General features: G+C 42.5%; 3 protein-coding genes across 3 annotated transcripts; 2 read left to right on the top strand and 1 right to left on the bottom strand.

Annotated features, from left to right (window-relative positions):
- The first annotated feature begins 7,161 nt into the window (after positions 1-7,161).
- LOC125760525 (mitochondrial outer membrane protein SLC25A46) lies at positions 7,162-9,067 on the top strand. Its single transcript, XM_049420721.1, has 6 exons — positions 7,162-7,359; positions 7,442-7,605; positions 7,697-7,979; positions 8,055-8,111; positions 8,184-8,399; positions 8,460-9,067. Exons 1-6 carry the CDS (start codon positions 7,319-7,321, stop codon positions 8,995-8,997), a joined length of 1,299 nt encoding a protein of 432 aa, XP_049276678.1. The 5' UTR covers positions 7,162-7,318; the 3' UTR covers positions 8,998-9,067.
- A 127-nt stretch (positions 9,068-9,194) lies between these two features.
- Positions 9,195-11,220, top strand: LOC125760524 (gastrula zinc finger protein XlCGF57.1-like). The gene is made up of 4 exons (XM_049420719.1): positions 9,195-9,509; positions 9,568-9,770; positions 9,848-10,662; positions 10,741-11,220. Exons 1-4 carry the CDS (start codon positions 9,372-9,374, stop codon positions 11,142-11,144), a joined length of 1,560 nt encoding a protein of 519 aa, XP_049276676.1. The 5' UTR covers positions 9,195-9,371; the 3' UTR covers positions 11,145-11,220.
- On the bottom strand, positions 11,193-11,743 carry LOC125760533 (probable small nuclear ribonucleoprotein G). Its single transcript, XM_049420732.1, has 3 exons — positions 11,582-11,743; positions 11,367-11,514; positions 11,193-11,297 (listed from the first exon to the last, which is right to left on the bottom strand). The coding sequence occupies exons 1-3, from the start codon at positions 11,611-11,613 to the stop codon at positions 11,247-11,249; spliced, it is 231 nt and encodes a 76-aa protein (XP_049276689.1). The 5' UTR covers positions 11,614-11,743; the 3' UTR covers positions 11,193-11,246.
- Positions 11,744-13,799: the final 2,056 nt, after the last annotated feature.

Here is a 13,799-nt window from a genome sequence, read left to right as displayed (position 1 = left end):
TTCTGGCCCCCACATGGTTTTAAGCTTTTGAAAAACCCCTTTTACCATTTGCCTCATGTTCTGCCTTTCCCTTCCTCGCCCTTCATCTCACCCGATCCGGTGACCACCGAACAGCGGAGTGGCCAACGGTCCCTATGTACAGCGCATAATATGTATACGCATGTTGTAAAATATACGCACAAACACACATAATCCCGCTCTCGAACTCGAGGCTGGTTCAAAAATTCTGCTTTGCTTTCTCCTCACACACCATTAAAAGGCTTCGAAGGATGCTGGGCCCGGAGCTCGGAAAGGGGGGTAGACGATGGGCATCGACGTAGTGGGAGTTGAGAGTAAATTATGCGTGTCACCCTTTCACTGCAAAGCCGTTCGTTTGTCCTGATGCTGCTACTACTGTTGTTGCGTCACGTCGCCTGGACACTATCCTTGGCCTGAACCGATGCTCTGGCCTGCTCCCGTACATATTGTAATTTATGTTCTGCCACACCAGAAGGACAGAGAAAGGCACAAGGAGAAGTGGTGTCGGGGGTGAAGGGGCAGGAACCAGGGGCCGAGGTAGAGCAAAAGAGTGGAAACTCCACGCAATGACTAGTCCGCCAGCCAAATGTGTCTATGACTAGGCGGTTGTTAAGGATGGTCTGTTGCTTTGCTTACAATCTTTCCCACTTTCTCAGCTGGCCATTCATCTGACCGTTTCTTTTACTTTTGCTCCACTGTTCCATTTTCACGATGGCACAGTGGGTGCGGGTGTTTGTGTTTGGAAAAATTTAATTTAATTTTAAAGAGATAAAAGTGATGTGGAAATTAATTTATTATATTTTAAGAATATTTTATAACAGTGAGTTTCTAATAGCAAATAGATTGAAAAACTGAAAACGAAAATAAATTGTGGCAAGTAGATTGCATAACTTTAGGCAAAACTCATAGCTTTTTAGACAGGCAAATATATTTGTCCAGGAATGTTAAAAAGCTTTGAATGATAAGCAAGACGTAAGAGTATATTTTGTAAATAGAAAAGAATTTATTAAAATAAAAAAAATATATATATTATTCTAAAGGACACTCAAAATCCCAGGCCAACAAACACATTTCACCCAGTTCAATCCTGCGCCTACTCATAGTGCAAAACAATACGAAACTCACCCATTCTGTTGCTGTGAAAAACCGGTGGGAATGACTGGCCTCCTTCCCCAGACGGTCCATTCGCTCGTTTACAGTCGCACAGCTTCAGTGCGCCGGCCGGCCAAGGAAGGAAGCGCCGTGAGTGTTTGTACCAACGTACCACCCTCGGTATTTACCGTCATTTCCACTTCCACGTTCTTTCGGCTGGTATGTGTCGATGAGTGAGCAAAAGACAGAGAAAGAGAGAGAGAGAGCGAGAGACTTGGTGTGTGAGAGGTTCCATGCGTAGCAAAACATCTCAACGTCCGAGTTTAAGTTGTACGATCTGGGAAGGAAATTTTTCCCGATGTGTGTAGATGTGCGTTGAGAAGTTGGTCGTCCGGTAGGTGGAAGGGTTGATTGGCCGTTCGGGTACGGGGGTAACGTGTGGAAGCAATGAAAAATGGAATGAGTCGAAGTGAAAGCGGATAGCGTCACCGTACGCTGTTCGCGTCCCGTGTTGATGTACGTGGCGTTGTCTACATTCAGGCGTTTTTGGCTAAAACCAGGCACCGGGCCTAGAGCTTAGTGTGCTGCAGGGGCGGTTGGGGGTGGTATAGGGCGATAGAATGGCCGAAAGTTACCATCGGTTTCGCTCTAAAGTATGTGTGCGTAAAGGGAAGGATGTGTGTTTGGTTTGGCCCATTCTCGAAGCACATACTGAGGGAGATATAATGATGATTTTCAGAATAAATATAAACCAGCATGGTGCTGCTGCTGCTGCTGCTGGACTTGTTTTGCTCCGCTCCTCCCTTTTGTGCCCACCTTCAGGTTGAGCTGGTCCCTTTGCTAGGGACGATGTAAATGTGTTGCGCAAACACGCCAACACAGAAACATACTTACAGACAAGCTTTCGAGCAGTCGAAACGAAAGGAAGTTTACCGGCTCGTACGCACGAGACTAGTGTCCTTGCCAAAAAAACGAACAAACCGTGCTATTCCCGTATTGTGGCATAGTTCTTATTGGAACGCCTTAGTAGCTAGAAGTGCGAGTGCTAGTTGTACTTTTTGGTGCACTCTTTACATTGGGAACAGGGAGGCAGGGTGATAAGAAGATTTAAAATTGCGACACAAGCCCGTGCAAAAGGGGGGCGGGGTAAGGCAAAATTATTGCCTTACACGATTCTTAGAACATGCGGACTGTTGTATTGTTTGGAAGATTCTAAATTTTGGAACCACACGCTTCCACCGAACAAGAGTCGTTGAATTGGGAATCATTTGTTGGTTGGTTGTATTTTCGTGTGCGTATGTCTTTTTGCTGTCGCTTTTTACGATGGGTTTTTGGAAGTCACTGAGCTATTGAACTGCAGGATAAATAAAGAACACAACATATTGCAAATTGTTTCTTTAGGGATGCTAACATTTTTAAGAAGTGATTGCTCTTTATTAATATTGAAATTAATATATTTTTGAATAAAAATAAATTGTAAAAATTGATATAAAAAAAGAATTACCACCCCAAAACGCCTAAAATTATATTATTTGTGTTACAAAATCGCTAAATTTTGAATTACTTGCTTAGTTGATCTTAGAAAATGTTAACGAGTATTAAAATAAACATTCAGCTCAAAATGTTTATTATTCTCCGCACGACTCTGTACATGAAGGACATTTAATCCAATTAGAGTGTGACGAAGTACCTTTTCAAATCTTTGTTTGAATTTTTCTATGTGTGCATTTTTTTTCCATATTTCTAATGCAAATAGAGAGAAGGAATTGCTCGCGCACCTAGGCACGTTAATACAATCGATTTCATCACTCATCCCCACATTAGACAATCACACGTAGCGAACCTCTTACAACCGACACTTTGGAGAAAATCCGTCCCTCTTACATACGGTCAGTTTTGCGATGGTCTTTGTTTCGGAGCGAATTTTCCCGCGCCAACCCCATCGCACAGTATCCCCGGGTGTTTGGTGGAATGAGGAGGTATATTTTAGAATGTATGAAAGGAATGGGAGGAAAAGTTTCCTAGGAAACAGGTGTACCCATACTCACAGAGGGTGACAGAGGGAGACATACGAACATTGAGAAGGCAATAGAAGCAAGGGAAGCTAATGCGATGCGTAGCCGAGTAGCCGTGAGATGTCCGGTGGCAGGTTCGTATCGTGGACTATGTAAATTTCTATTTCCTTCCACCCAGCTTCGATTGCCCGGTTTGGATCCTTCCTTGAGAGCATCCCAAACCACCCCTTGCGAAGGCGGCCTTCGGTATGCTGGTGGATAAAGGTCCAGTAGCCGTGTAGTTATTATAGCGCTACACTCACCCTCGCACCGTTCGTTTGCATATCATGCCATTCCATGCGTATGTGTTATGCAAAATGTGAAGCACCGAATGGTAAAGAATGCCACCGTTTCCCTCATATGACAACCGTGGGCAAAGTCCGAAAACGTCGTTTACTTGCGCGACCCTTTCTATGCTGACATTCTAGCCACCGTGTACACTCACATGCAAAGCGAACCGAGTGTTCGGCCGCGTCCTTTAAATATCCTTCGACCCGTTTCAACGCTCGGGACAGCAGCTCGTTTGAGAACATGCGTACGTGGACACGTGTGTTTCTTGCTGTGCGTGTGGTCCAGCGCGCTGTACGGTGGCTGGGCAGCCGGGGGGAAGCGATATGCGAAAGGGGGAATGTAATATATATAATAAGTCACCGGGTAGCAGGAGTAGTGTCCGGCACAGTGCTCAGACCAGATAACGCGTCCCATTCGAAGTGCTTTTTGGAATGGCAGGGTCGGGTTATGCTGGTGGAGGCTGATCGTTTGTTCCTACCCACGTAACAGTCTTGTTAACTCTTCTAAAGAAGCTTTTTATTAAGCTAAAACAAGACAACCGATCATAGAAGGAAACTCGTTTTGTAATGCAAATTACATACCTTTAGGCGTATATATAAGGTATGGTATAGGATAATAGTTAGTAAAACGCCTAAAAGTAGGCAATATTGACAAATAATATTTTTTTCATATTCTTTGTTGTTATATTTAACAAAACATGTTTTTTTTTCTTCAATTTAAACAAGGCTGCCACTTGGGAAGATTCCGGCCCAGGACCGTGGTCTGTTAAAAGTGAGATACCTCTGTAACGACGTGTTTTTCGGAGAATGCGCAATCTTCTACCCCGCCGGACGCTGGACACCCTTTTTGGGAGGATTGCGAAATAAGGATTGCGCCCCAGCCCTGAAGGTAGCGCAAGCGGACAAACAAATAAAGCGAAATATTTTTAATAATAATCGAATCGAATACATAAAAGTCACCAGCGTGCGGAAAACGAGAAGGGTGCGGAGAACAAAATGTAGGCCGGCACATGACACCGAGACAATCCGGAGCTGACCCGGCTCGGACACACTGTGCCTGTGGACGATTCCCGTTAGTTTCGGCAGTTGTGGCTCAACACCATCGAAATGAGGAAAAAAAATAATAGCTAGCCGGATCGAAGTCTGTGACGTGTGGCGTGGGACTTAATCGACCCTCCGGTATGAAGGCTAAATCCTTCGAGATTTCGACAAAGGTAAAATGGCAAATTGCTTTCCGTAACGGTGTTATCTTGCAGAAAAGGGGTTGACCAAAGGGCCAAGGGGCCATGGGCAAATGGAGGAGGGTGATAGTCTAAAAATTATCGATATGAATTATGATCGCATTCGTCGGTAAATAATGATGGTCAGGGCTTTTGGACGGTGCAGAAACATTCGAGTCGGCTGAAGGGATGGTAAGTTTATGTTACGATAGAGAGTATCTTCTCTGTCCCCCTGCTGGATTGTTTATTATCAAGAAGCGATTGTGTTCGGTTTATTTTTTAAGATAGGACCATTCTATGGTGGATGAAAAGTTTGTCTTTGCTGCTGTCCTTTCCAGTCGACAGTGGAGCGCCTGAAGGTAGGCTAGGTTGATAAGTTTACTAATTGAATCATAATTAGTCCAAACACGTAGAAGAATTGTTGGAAATTTGGAAGCAAGATGGAAAGTGAATTTTTAGAATTGGCATGTTTAGGGTTCAGAAAGGGGTTCCGTGGAGGTGGATGGGTGGACTGGTTAGTATAGATTGCTTTTAATCAGCATTTCTGGTCGTTTGTGATGTTCTACCATGGAAACTGAAACAAGGATGAAAGACAAAACCGAAAAGATCTATCTACAGTTTAAGGAGGTTTGGTTTTGTTGTTCCTAATGCAAGAAATATTTTACTTTTTTAAGTGGCATTTGCCAAAAAATAGTCAATACAGAAGCAATCATAACTACTTATATGATCTGTGGTAAGTTGGTCATATCGTTACCTTGTATTATCCTTTAAGCGGTAAATATAATTTTTATTATTTCGTTCACCTCCTCCCTGGAGCAAAGTTCTTACACAGCGAAATTATTAATCAGTGAAAGAACACTGCACAAGTGTGTTCAAGCGCCATGGACATGGACAGTACATCTTGCGTACAAATTAATAAGACGCGCATCACCAACAAAAAAGCGACCCTAAACGACCCACACCGTGAACGTGCAATATTATCCGTGGCAATAAAATAATATGGAACTGTAATGCCGGGGGTATATAAACATTCTTTTAACCCCTTTCGCCTTCAGGCTTCAGGTGGATCCCGAACCAGGATAGGCTAACGGGGGCGGTAGTACAAGTGTCAACGTACAAGTGGACGGTTTTTATAACTGTCCGTACGTGACTATTCCTCTAACGGTGATGAGGCCGAAATTCGTTAAAGTAAATTGATAAGGTAAGCCATTTCGGTACACACAAGCACTTAAGCATGTGTGAGCAGATATCTCAAAAAAATTCTTCTTCATGGCGCGATTATCTTGAGCCATAAAAAAAATACCACCTGAATGAGAAAACGGAAAATGACCACTTGGTTATATTATATGCCACTTCCCGGAAGAGGATGTCGTGTGTCATGTCGTCGTTTAGTACAACGGGTTGTTGCTTTATGGAAATGGAGGAAATGTTTGTTGAGTGGTATTTCATAATTGAATTTCGTAAAAAAAACTGATTACCTAGCGTTTTTCATGTGTTGTTTGTTTCTACACGGTGGTGTATGTCATAAACGGCACAGGTTTCACACGACAGGAACGGGCATTAAATTCCATCTAGACCGATACACCGTTGCTAGGACTGACTATCCGGATAGGTGGTAAAAATAAATCTAGCAAGCCCAGAAATGGCATTCATGACGTTAGAGGTCGTTAAACCAAGAAGAGAGGGATGGGGAGAGTGCTCGGGGCGAGTATTTTAAAGCAAATCCAAATCTTTGGAAAAGACTAATTTTTCAATTTTTTTAACATCTAGTGGGAAAGAAAGACAGTAAGGAATGGAACTCAGACTCAGTTTCATCATTTCCATAATACATTTTTACTTCTCTCACCGTGGTCCTAGTACCACTAGGTAGTAAGCGCACCCTAAAATGACTCCCTGCCTTCCTGAGAAGCCAGCACTTTTGAAATCGGTCCATTATCAGTTGATAATGTCTTCTCATTTAATAAAATATTGTTTTTACATAATTTGTATGATTCTTTTCCTTCAAACATAGCCCAATAACGGAATACATTACGAGCAAAAAAGGAATTTGAATTTATAACTGTCAATTTGAAACGAAATTATATCAGGTTTCGGCATAGGTGGAAATTAGAAATACGTTGATTTATAGGGATTAAAACGGTCCACTAATAATAGTGCATCGTCGGGATTACTACCTGTAGTGGTATTATGATATCCTTAGCGCAAAATACAATTTATGTATATTATAGATTTCTTCGAGTATTGAGTAACATTTTCACCGGGTTGAAAGCTGATGACATTTCTCAAAGCTAAAAAGTTTCAGGCTGGTCCATCTGGAATCAGTTTGAACGCTCTGATCAATTATTTCACGGAATTTGTTCTTCGTGACTATAGTTTTAAAGCTTTTTCATTGCAATAATAAAGTAGATCATTTTCTTTAAACATTTGCTGTAAAGAAAAGGTTAATTTGTTTTGTTTCTCTCGTTTTCGTGATTGTGTGCTGCTCTCAACTGTCAAATGGGTATGTCAAATGCTTTGAAGGCAAAATAGAAATGATCCAGACCCGCTTTGATGGATTCTTCTATTAGTTTTTTTAGTCAAATATTGAGCCAGTGCAAAATTTTGCAAACATATTAAGAAACCGTTTTGCACATAAATGTAGCCGATGTTTAACCATCAAATGGCCGGCCTGGAAGATTACGAGCGGTAAGGACGGAGTACTGATTACTGTCCTTGAACCAGTGGCATGATTTTGTGTTGTGTTTGTGCCATACTTTTTCTACCGTAGGTACCTGGAAGATGAGGACGAGTTAGATAATGCGCGGTTCCTCTCGGCGTACAAACACACGCTGGACGATGGGCAGTATCAGTTCATCAACTCGGAGCGGGATCTTACGCTTCCCTTGCAAAAGCACAAGAACGTACAGCCAATGTACGAAAGCCCAGAGGATGGTGAGCGAATAATAGATGTTTGTTTACATTTCGGTACTATTTCATCGCTTTTTATTTTGATTTTCGATTGCTTGGTTGATGGCGGATGTAGAAATATCGTTGCGGAAATATCTCGGTGCAAGCGTTAACCTCATCAGCTTGATAACGGAGAACCTGTTATGCCATCCGTTTTTGGTGCTGCGACGCCAGTGTCAGGTGCATCATACAGCCAAACGGTATCATGTTGTTCCGATCACTCTGCTCCCTGTGATTGTGCATCTGCACCAACGGCAGGGTGTCACGACGCTATGGAAAGGTATCGGAAGTGTGCTGCTGGTTCGTGGCATGACGCTGGCTGTGGAGGATGTGATATCAAAGTTTACGCCCTGGCCAAAGTGAGTGATCCACGCCGAAGAAGAGATGCGAAAAATGGGTTTGTTTTTAACGCTTTTGGTTTGTTTTTCTTGCAGGGAAATTAATGCTAAGACTACCGTTAAACAATTTGGACAACATTTGTTGCTGAAATGGTAAACTATCGGCTAGGATCATTCAATCCTATCGCGATACACTTCTTGTACCATTGTTTCTTCTTTCCACAGCATAAGCATAGCGGCGGTTGTACCGTTTTATTCTGCATCGCTCGTCGAAACCGTCCAGAGCGATATTGCTAGTGAAAAGCCGGGTATATTCGACGTATTCCGTGAGGGAGCTAGTCGGTTACTGTCATGGAGCGTGCCGCAGAAAGGACGTATGTTACCGGTGTGGGCTCTAGTTGGACCGAGCATTTCTCTCGGACTATCGAAATATGTTTGCCAGTAGGTAGCAATGTTGGCTTCTATAAGTGAGCGTTGATAAAGCGTGCCATCCAATTGCAGGTTGTTCGTGCGTGGAATATCAACGAGAATCATGTGCAGACGGGTAACGTTTTACGAGGAACGCCGGGGTGCTCGAACACGGGATTTCGCAGCCCAAAGTCAGGTGATCGAGGTGTACTCTACCATGATCTCGCTGATGGCTACGGAGATGATTTTCTATCCCTTCGAAACGATCTTACATCGGATCCAGCTACAAGGAACACGCACAATCATCGATAATCTAGACTCGGGCTACTCGGTGGTGCCCATCCTAACCAGCTACGAAGGTGTGATCGATTGCTACCGGCAAACGTTGGCTACCGAGGGTGTTAGCGGGCTGTACAAAGGATTCGGTGCGATGATCCTTCAGTTTGCGGCCCATGTGGCCGTGATAAAACTGGGCAAATGGTTTATTACGCAGATTTCAGAGCTAATGTCAAGCAAACCGCCTGCCAAGGTGGTGGAGTTTTACAAACTAGAAGGTAAAACGCCGGTCGGTTCTGCAACGATGTCCCGAAGCATTAGCGGCATTAGCTCGCTTAGTGAAGAAATATCGTAGTGTGTGTTGTAATGATTTGCACGTTGAAATGAAAAAAAAAAAATACAAAATATGTTTGTTCAAATCTTAAGTTGCTTTTGTAACAAATGGTAGGGTAACTGCTCCAGTTCCGGCAGCTTAGTGCAGCTGTTATGCAAAAAACGAAAAAACTGAATGAGAAAAAGTGGTAATATAGGTTTATAATGGTTAGCTTGGAGAACAGAATTGAGAAATGCAATTTGTACAACAAATTCGTCATTTGCCAACTGTTCAATTGATTTGACTGCCCCAAACAAACTGTCAAATGGGAGCTGTCAGTCCGTCTTTGCTGAACTGGTTTGTTATTGTTTAGAAATGCATCTGCGCCTGTAAAAAAGCTGAAAGTGGACGATAAAATGGATAATTTGTTGGATTTGCGTGCGGTTTGCTGTACTTGTTTGAAGGTTACACATAGTACGATATCGATTCAGCAAAAAGATTTAAAGTATAACGTTTCACTTGCGGAAATGGTGAACAAAATTTGCTCCATTGAGGTACGTTGGAACGATTGAGCGTTGATGTTGTAGCGATAACAAAAATTTACTTTTGCAGTTCAAACCAAACGATGAATGCTCCGATAAACTGTGCTATACGTGTGCAGATAAGCTTCGGAATGCTTATGATTTTCGATTAATGTGTGAGGATTCTAGAACCATCCTTCTCAGCCATCGGGAAAATAACCAGCATCCAGTGCCATTGGTACTTCCTCAAGCAGATGTTGAAGAGTTGAATCATGATGAAAACCTCGCTTCCGTGTAAGTACCATCATTTGTAGTATTAGTATGTAGTCTTTCAATGATACAACTTACTTACATCAAACACTTTTTTCTAGTGATTCAAGTAACGATTTGATTGAGTATGTCGGTGAGGAGGAATATCTGGAGGAATATCTAGTAGATGTAGAAGATACTGTATCATCCAATCATTGTCAAAACCTTGAAGAAGATATCGATGATTCAATCATTGAAGAATGTAGCGACCATGAGACCGTGATTGAGGAACAAAGTATTGCAGAGGAGGATAATGCAATCTCTGAAATAGAAACTGAGAGTGAAACAAACCCAGACCACCATATCACCGACGAGGATAAGATGTTGGAAAATGAAAATCGGTGCACTATTTGTGGTGTTGTGTTAAGCAAAATGGCTCACCTAAGGCGTCATATGAAAACTCACAGTGCCTCCAAACCTCATCGATGTACCCAATGTCCGAAGACATTTACACGATCGGATAATTTACGAGTGCACGAAGCAAATCACTCACAGGAGCGCCGATTCAAGTGCCCGCAGTGTGACCAGCGGTTTAAACGTACCTATGCCATGAAGGTACATATGGGCGTACGACACAAACACTTTGTGGAAGCGAACTTTCATGTCTGCACTATTTGTAGTACGTTTTTTAAAACGGTAGAACAGCTGAAAGTGCACATGAATAAGCACCGGATTGAAAATCGGTTTGTTTGTTATGTTTGTGGTAAAACCTACGCCGAATTGTTGCCCTATGAAGTGCATGTAAAAAAGCATGCGAGTGAAGAACCTTTCGACTGTTTCCATTGCTCGAAACAGTTTCCTAGTAAGGCTCATCTTATGCTTCACATACGGTACCATTCCGCGGACAAATCGTTCAAGTGCCGATATTGTGAGACAAGTATGCCATCAACTTTGAGAGTGATCGAAGCAAAATGGATGTTTTCATTTGTTTGCTTGTTGTACCCCATCGTTACAGGTTTTGCGCGGATTAGAGACTTAAAGGTGCATGAGGATTATCACACCGGTACAAAGAACCATACGTGCAAAACGTGTGGCAAAAGCTTCCATCGGCAGTGCGCACTGAAAACGCACATGATGACTCATACAGAGGAAAAACCGTACCCGTGTTCACACTGTCCCAAAAAGTTTCGCCAGAAGTATGATATGATAACGCACGAGCGGCGTCACACAGGGGAACGGTTCCAGTGCGATATGTGTGTGGAAAAGTTTATCCACGTTCATCAGTTGAATTCTCATTTGAAAATAGTACACAACTGCGAAGTGCAGTGTCGCAGGCGAGGCGTGACAAAAATTTTTAACGAGCCTAGTTATCCCACAAGACCTCCAGCGGAGAAAAGTGTCCATGGTAACGAAATTTAACTACGAAGCGCCACTTCCATGCTTACTTCTATTAGCGAAAATGTACAATAAAGTTTTCCACGTGTTGTTTAGTTTATTCGAAGGTTATATACCGGTAGCCGACTATATCCTATCTAATGCTTCCACCATGATGATACTGTTGCCCCGAATAACCTGCAATGTTAGATGATAAGTTTTTAGGGGCATGTCATTCGCTACGTTATCAATGCTGCATCTACTTACCACCATTCCGATGTTATTACGGGTGCCATCTTTGCATTCCTCAATAGATTCGTCTACTACTACGTTCATAAACGGATCGAAACCACGCAGGATGCCGGACACAACTCGTCCTCCATTGAGCTTCAGTGAGAGCCGCTTGTCCATGTACCTTACAGAAAGAGGTAAATCAGATAAGTATTTCTATTACAATTGTTACAAATCAATGCTGTACTTACTTCTTCAGCTCTGGCGGGTGTGCTTTCGACATTTTTTATGTAGATTGTTTAATATTTCGATGAAAAGCAAGGAATATTCACACCACAAATCACCGCAAATTGAGAACGCGCGTTGTTTGGGTTTGTTTGACAGCGGTTTGACGGTTCGGAATGAGCAGACAGCCAGGCTAGGACATTGCACGAATATCGCATGTGAGATGCAGATGGCGCTGTTTTAACTGTAATTTTACAACATTTAAATTATTTTTCAAATTTTTAACTTAATAGGACATTTTTAAAGATAAAAAATTGATTAAATAAGTAACATCACGAAAGTTGAATTAATTTGTTTTTTTTTATTAGGGAAATTAGGCGTTCAAAAGAATGCAACACGAGCAAAAGTTAATACCCCTGTTTAACGGTGTATGGAAGCTTTTAACCAGCTTCAAAGAATTGGAAAGAAATGATAAATAGCACAAAATTAACACAATGAAGGTCTTTCATACTAAAAGTATTACTGTACAGCATTTGTTTACTTAAGGTTGTATGAAAGTATAAAAGTGTTCTGTTTTTGAATCACTATAGCTCAAACGCCGTGAAGACTTGTAATCCTCAAATCCTCCGTTACAATCAAGCGTGGGATTAATTTGCAAACGTGTTTTAGATACATTTTCCAAGCACCTGAACCACAAAGAGCACCAGGCACGGTATTAAATATGAATTAAAAGTTTCCACACCCCATGTAAATCGCCACTAAACCGTTGAAAGATCACAGCTTGACACGCACATTAGCGAGTGGATGATTTGAATGCTAGATTATTAAACCAAGCATCGTAGGCAGAATCTAAATCAGTGGACTGGATGTTAGTAGACGCTACGAAGCATACCGCAAGATGTCGTGTGCGCCCACTTTTTTCGAAAGCGCCCGTATATATGTGTATATGCATACACTGGATAAGCCCCGATCATGTCAAACGGGTTGCCAATATTAGTCACTATCATCAAACGCTAAGTCGCCTGTTTCTGGGAAGCCTTCGCCATATTCTCGGAACATTGTTGACCGAGTCTTGCCTTCCACTTGCGGCAATCGTTCGGTTCCGGAGTAAACAAAACAGCAACATAACCGGTACGGTGAAGGAATACAAATGACTGCTTCTTGTATCATCAGCTCGTACGATGGGATAAGTTATTTGATAGGTATCCATCCATCTTCCTGACTTTCCTTGGGTACGGTTTGCTAGAGGAGGCCCGGGCTAGAATGCGGAGAGATGGTGATAATGCGTGGAAAAGTTCGGTAAAATAAACAAGCTGGTACTGTAGTAGCGGCTAGAAAGTATAGCCTGGAAGCAGTGACATGGAGGCTGCATGGGGCTTGGGTAATAGAAAAACGTAGGAACTTTCCGCTATGTCAACAAATTGTACCAAAGTTCAGCGAGCCATTGTGTGTGTGTGTGGTCATGATAGTGAAATGATTTCATTACAGCATTGCTGAATGAATTAAGGACTGTAATGAATGAAAAGTGTTTTCTGGTCGATGGAGCTTTTGTTTTTTCTTTCCTTTTTCCATTTTCCATGAAGTGTAACATTTTAATCATTCTCATGTCTGCTGGCTTCTCGTGCCTTCTTCAAACTAGCTTAACGTGTATCCGCATGCAGGAAAATGCGATAGTCTTATTCACAATCGACTGATGCTATCTTATCATACAATGATGCGACGACGCCACTTGAAAGGCAGCAACCAGCCCCGCAAGTAACGATCAGAGCACTATGCTTGAAGTCCTTGTTAAGCGCACGAGTGACACAATTTCATCTTATGCGAGCTTTTCCGAATAACTTCCGCAAGTACTCTTGGTTTGGAATGGCAGGAGTTGGAAAAGGAATGGCAGGAACTGGTGTTTGTGTGGAGGAGCCATTTCTGAGGCCCACTCTCAGCAAGAAAGAAAAAAGAAACGCGAATAAATGCTAGAATAAATTAGTTGAAAACTTTGTCAGCACGCCACCCTGAGAAGCTGCCGCCCGGATATGATAAGAGAAGGGGGCGAACATTTGGAACTCGTAAGCAATGCGTTGCCGCTGTACACTGTCATCAATGCTAGTGGTTTTGTCAAACTGTCAGTACACGTACCAACGGAGAATTGGTTCCGAATGGCTTGATCACGGAGGTACTGTAAGGCTCCGTCGGATAGTAAGGTGGTAAGGTTATTAGACATAACAGTTACCAGCGATTTGGTGAGTTTAG

This window comes from Anopheles funestus, chromosome 2RL (genome assembly GCF_943734845.2).
Source record: "Anopheles funestus chromosome 2RL, idAnoFuneDA-416_04, whole genome shotgun sequence".
Lineage (NCBI taxonomy): Eukaryota > Metazoa > Arthropoda > Insecta > Diptera > Culicidae > Anopheles > Anopheles funestus.
Note: the sequence above shows the minus strand (reverse complement) of the source record. Positions and strands in the feature narration are given on the sequence as shown.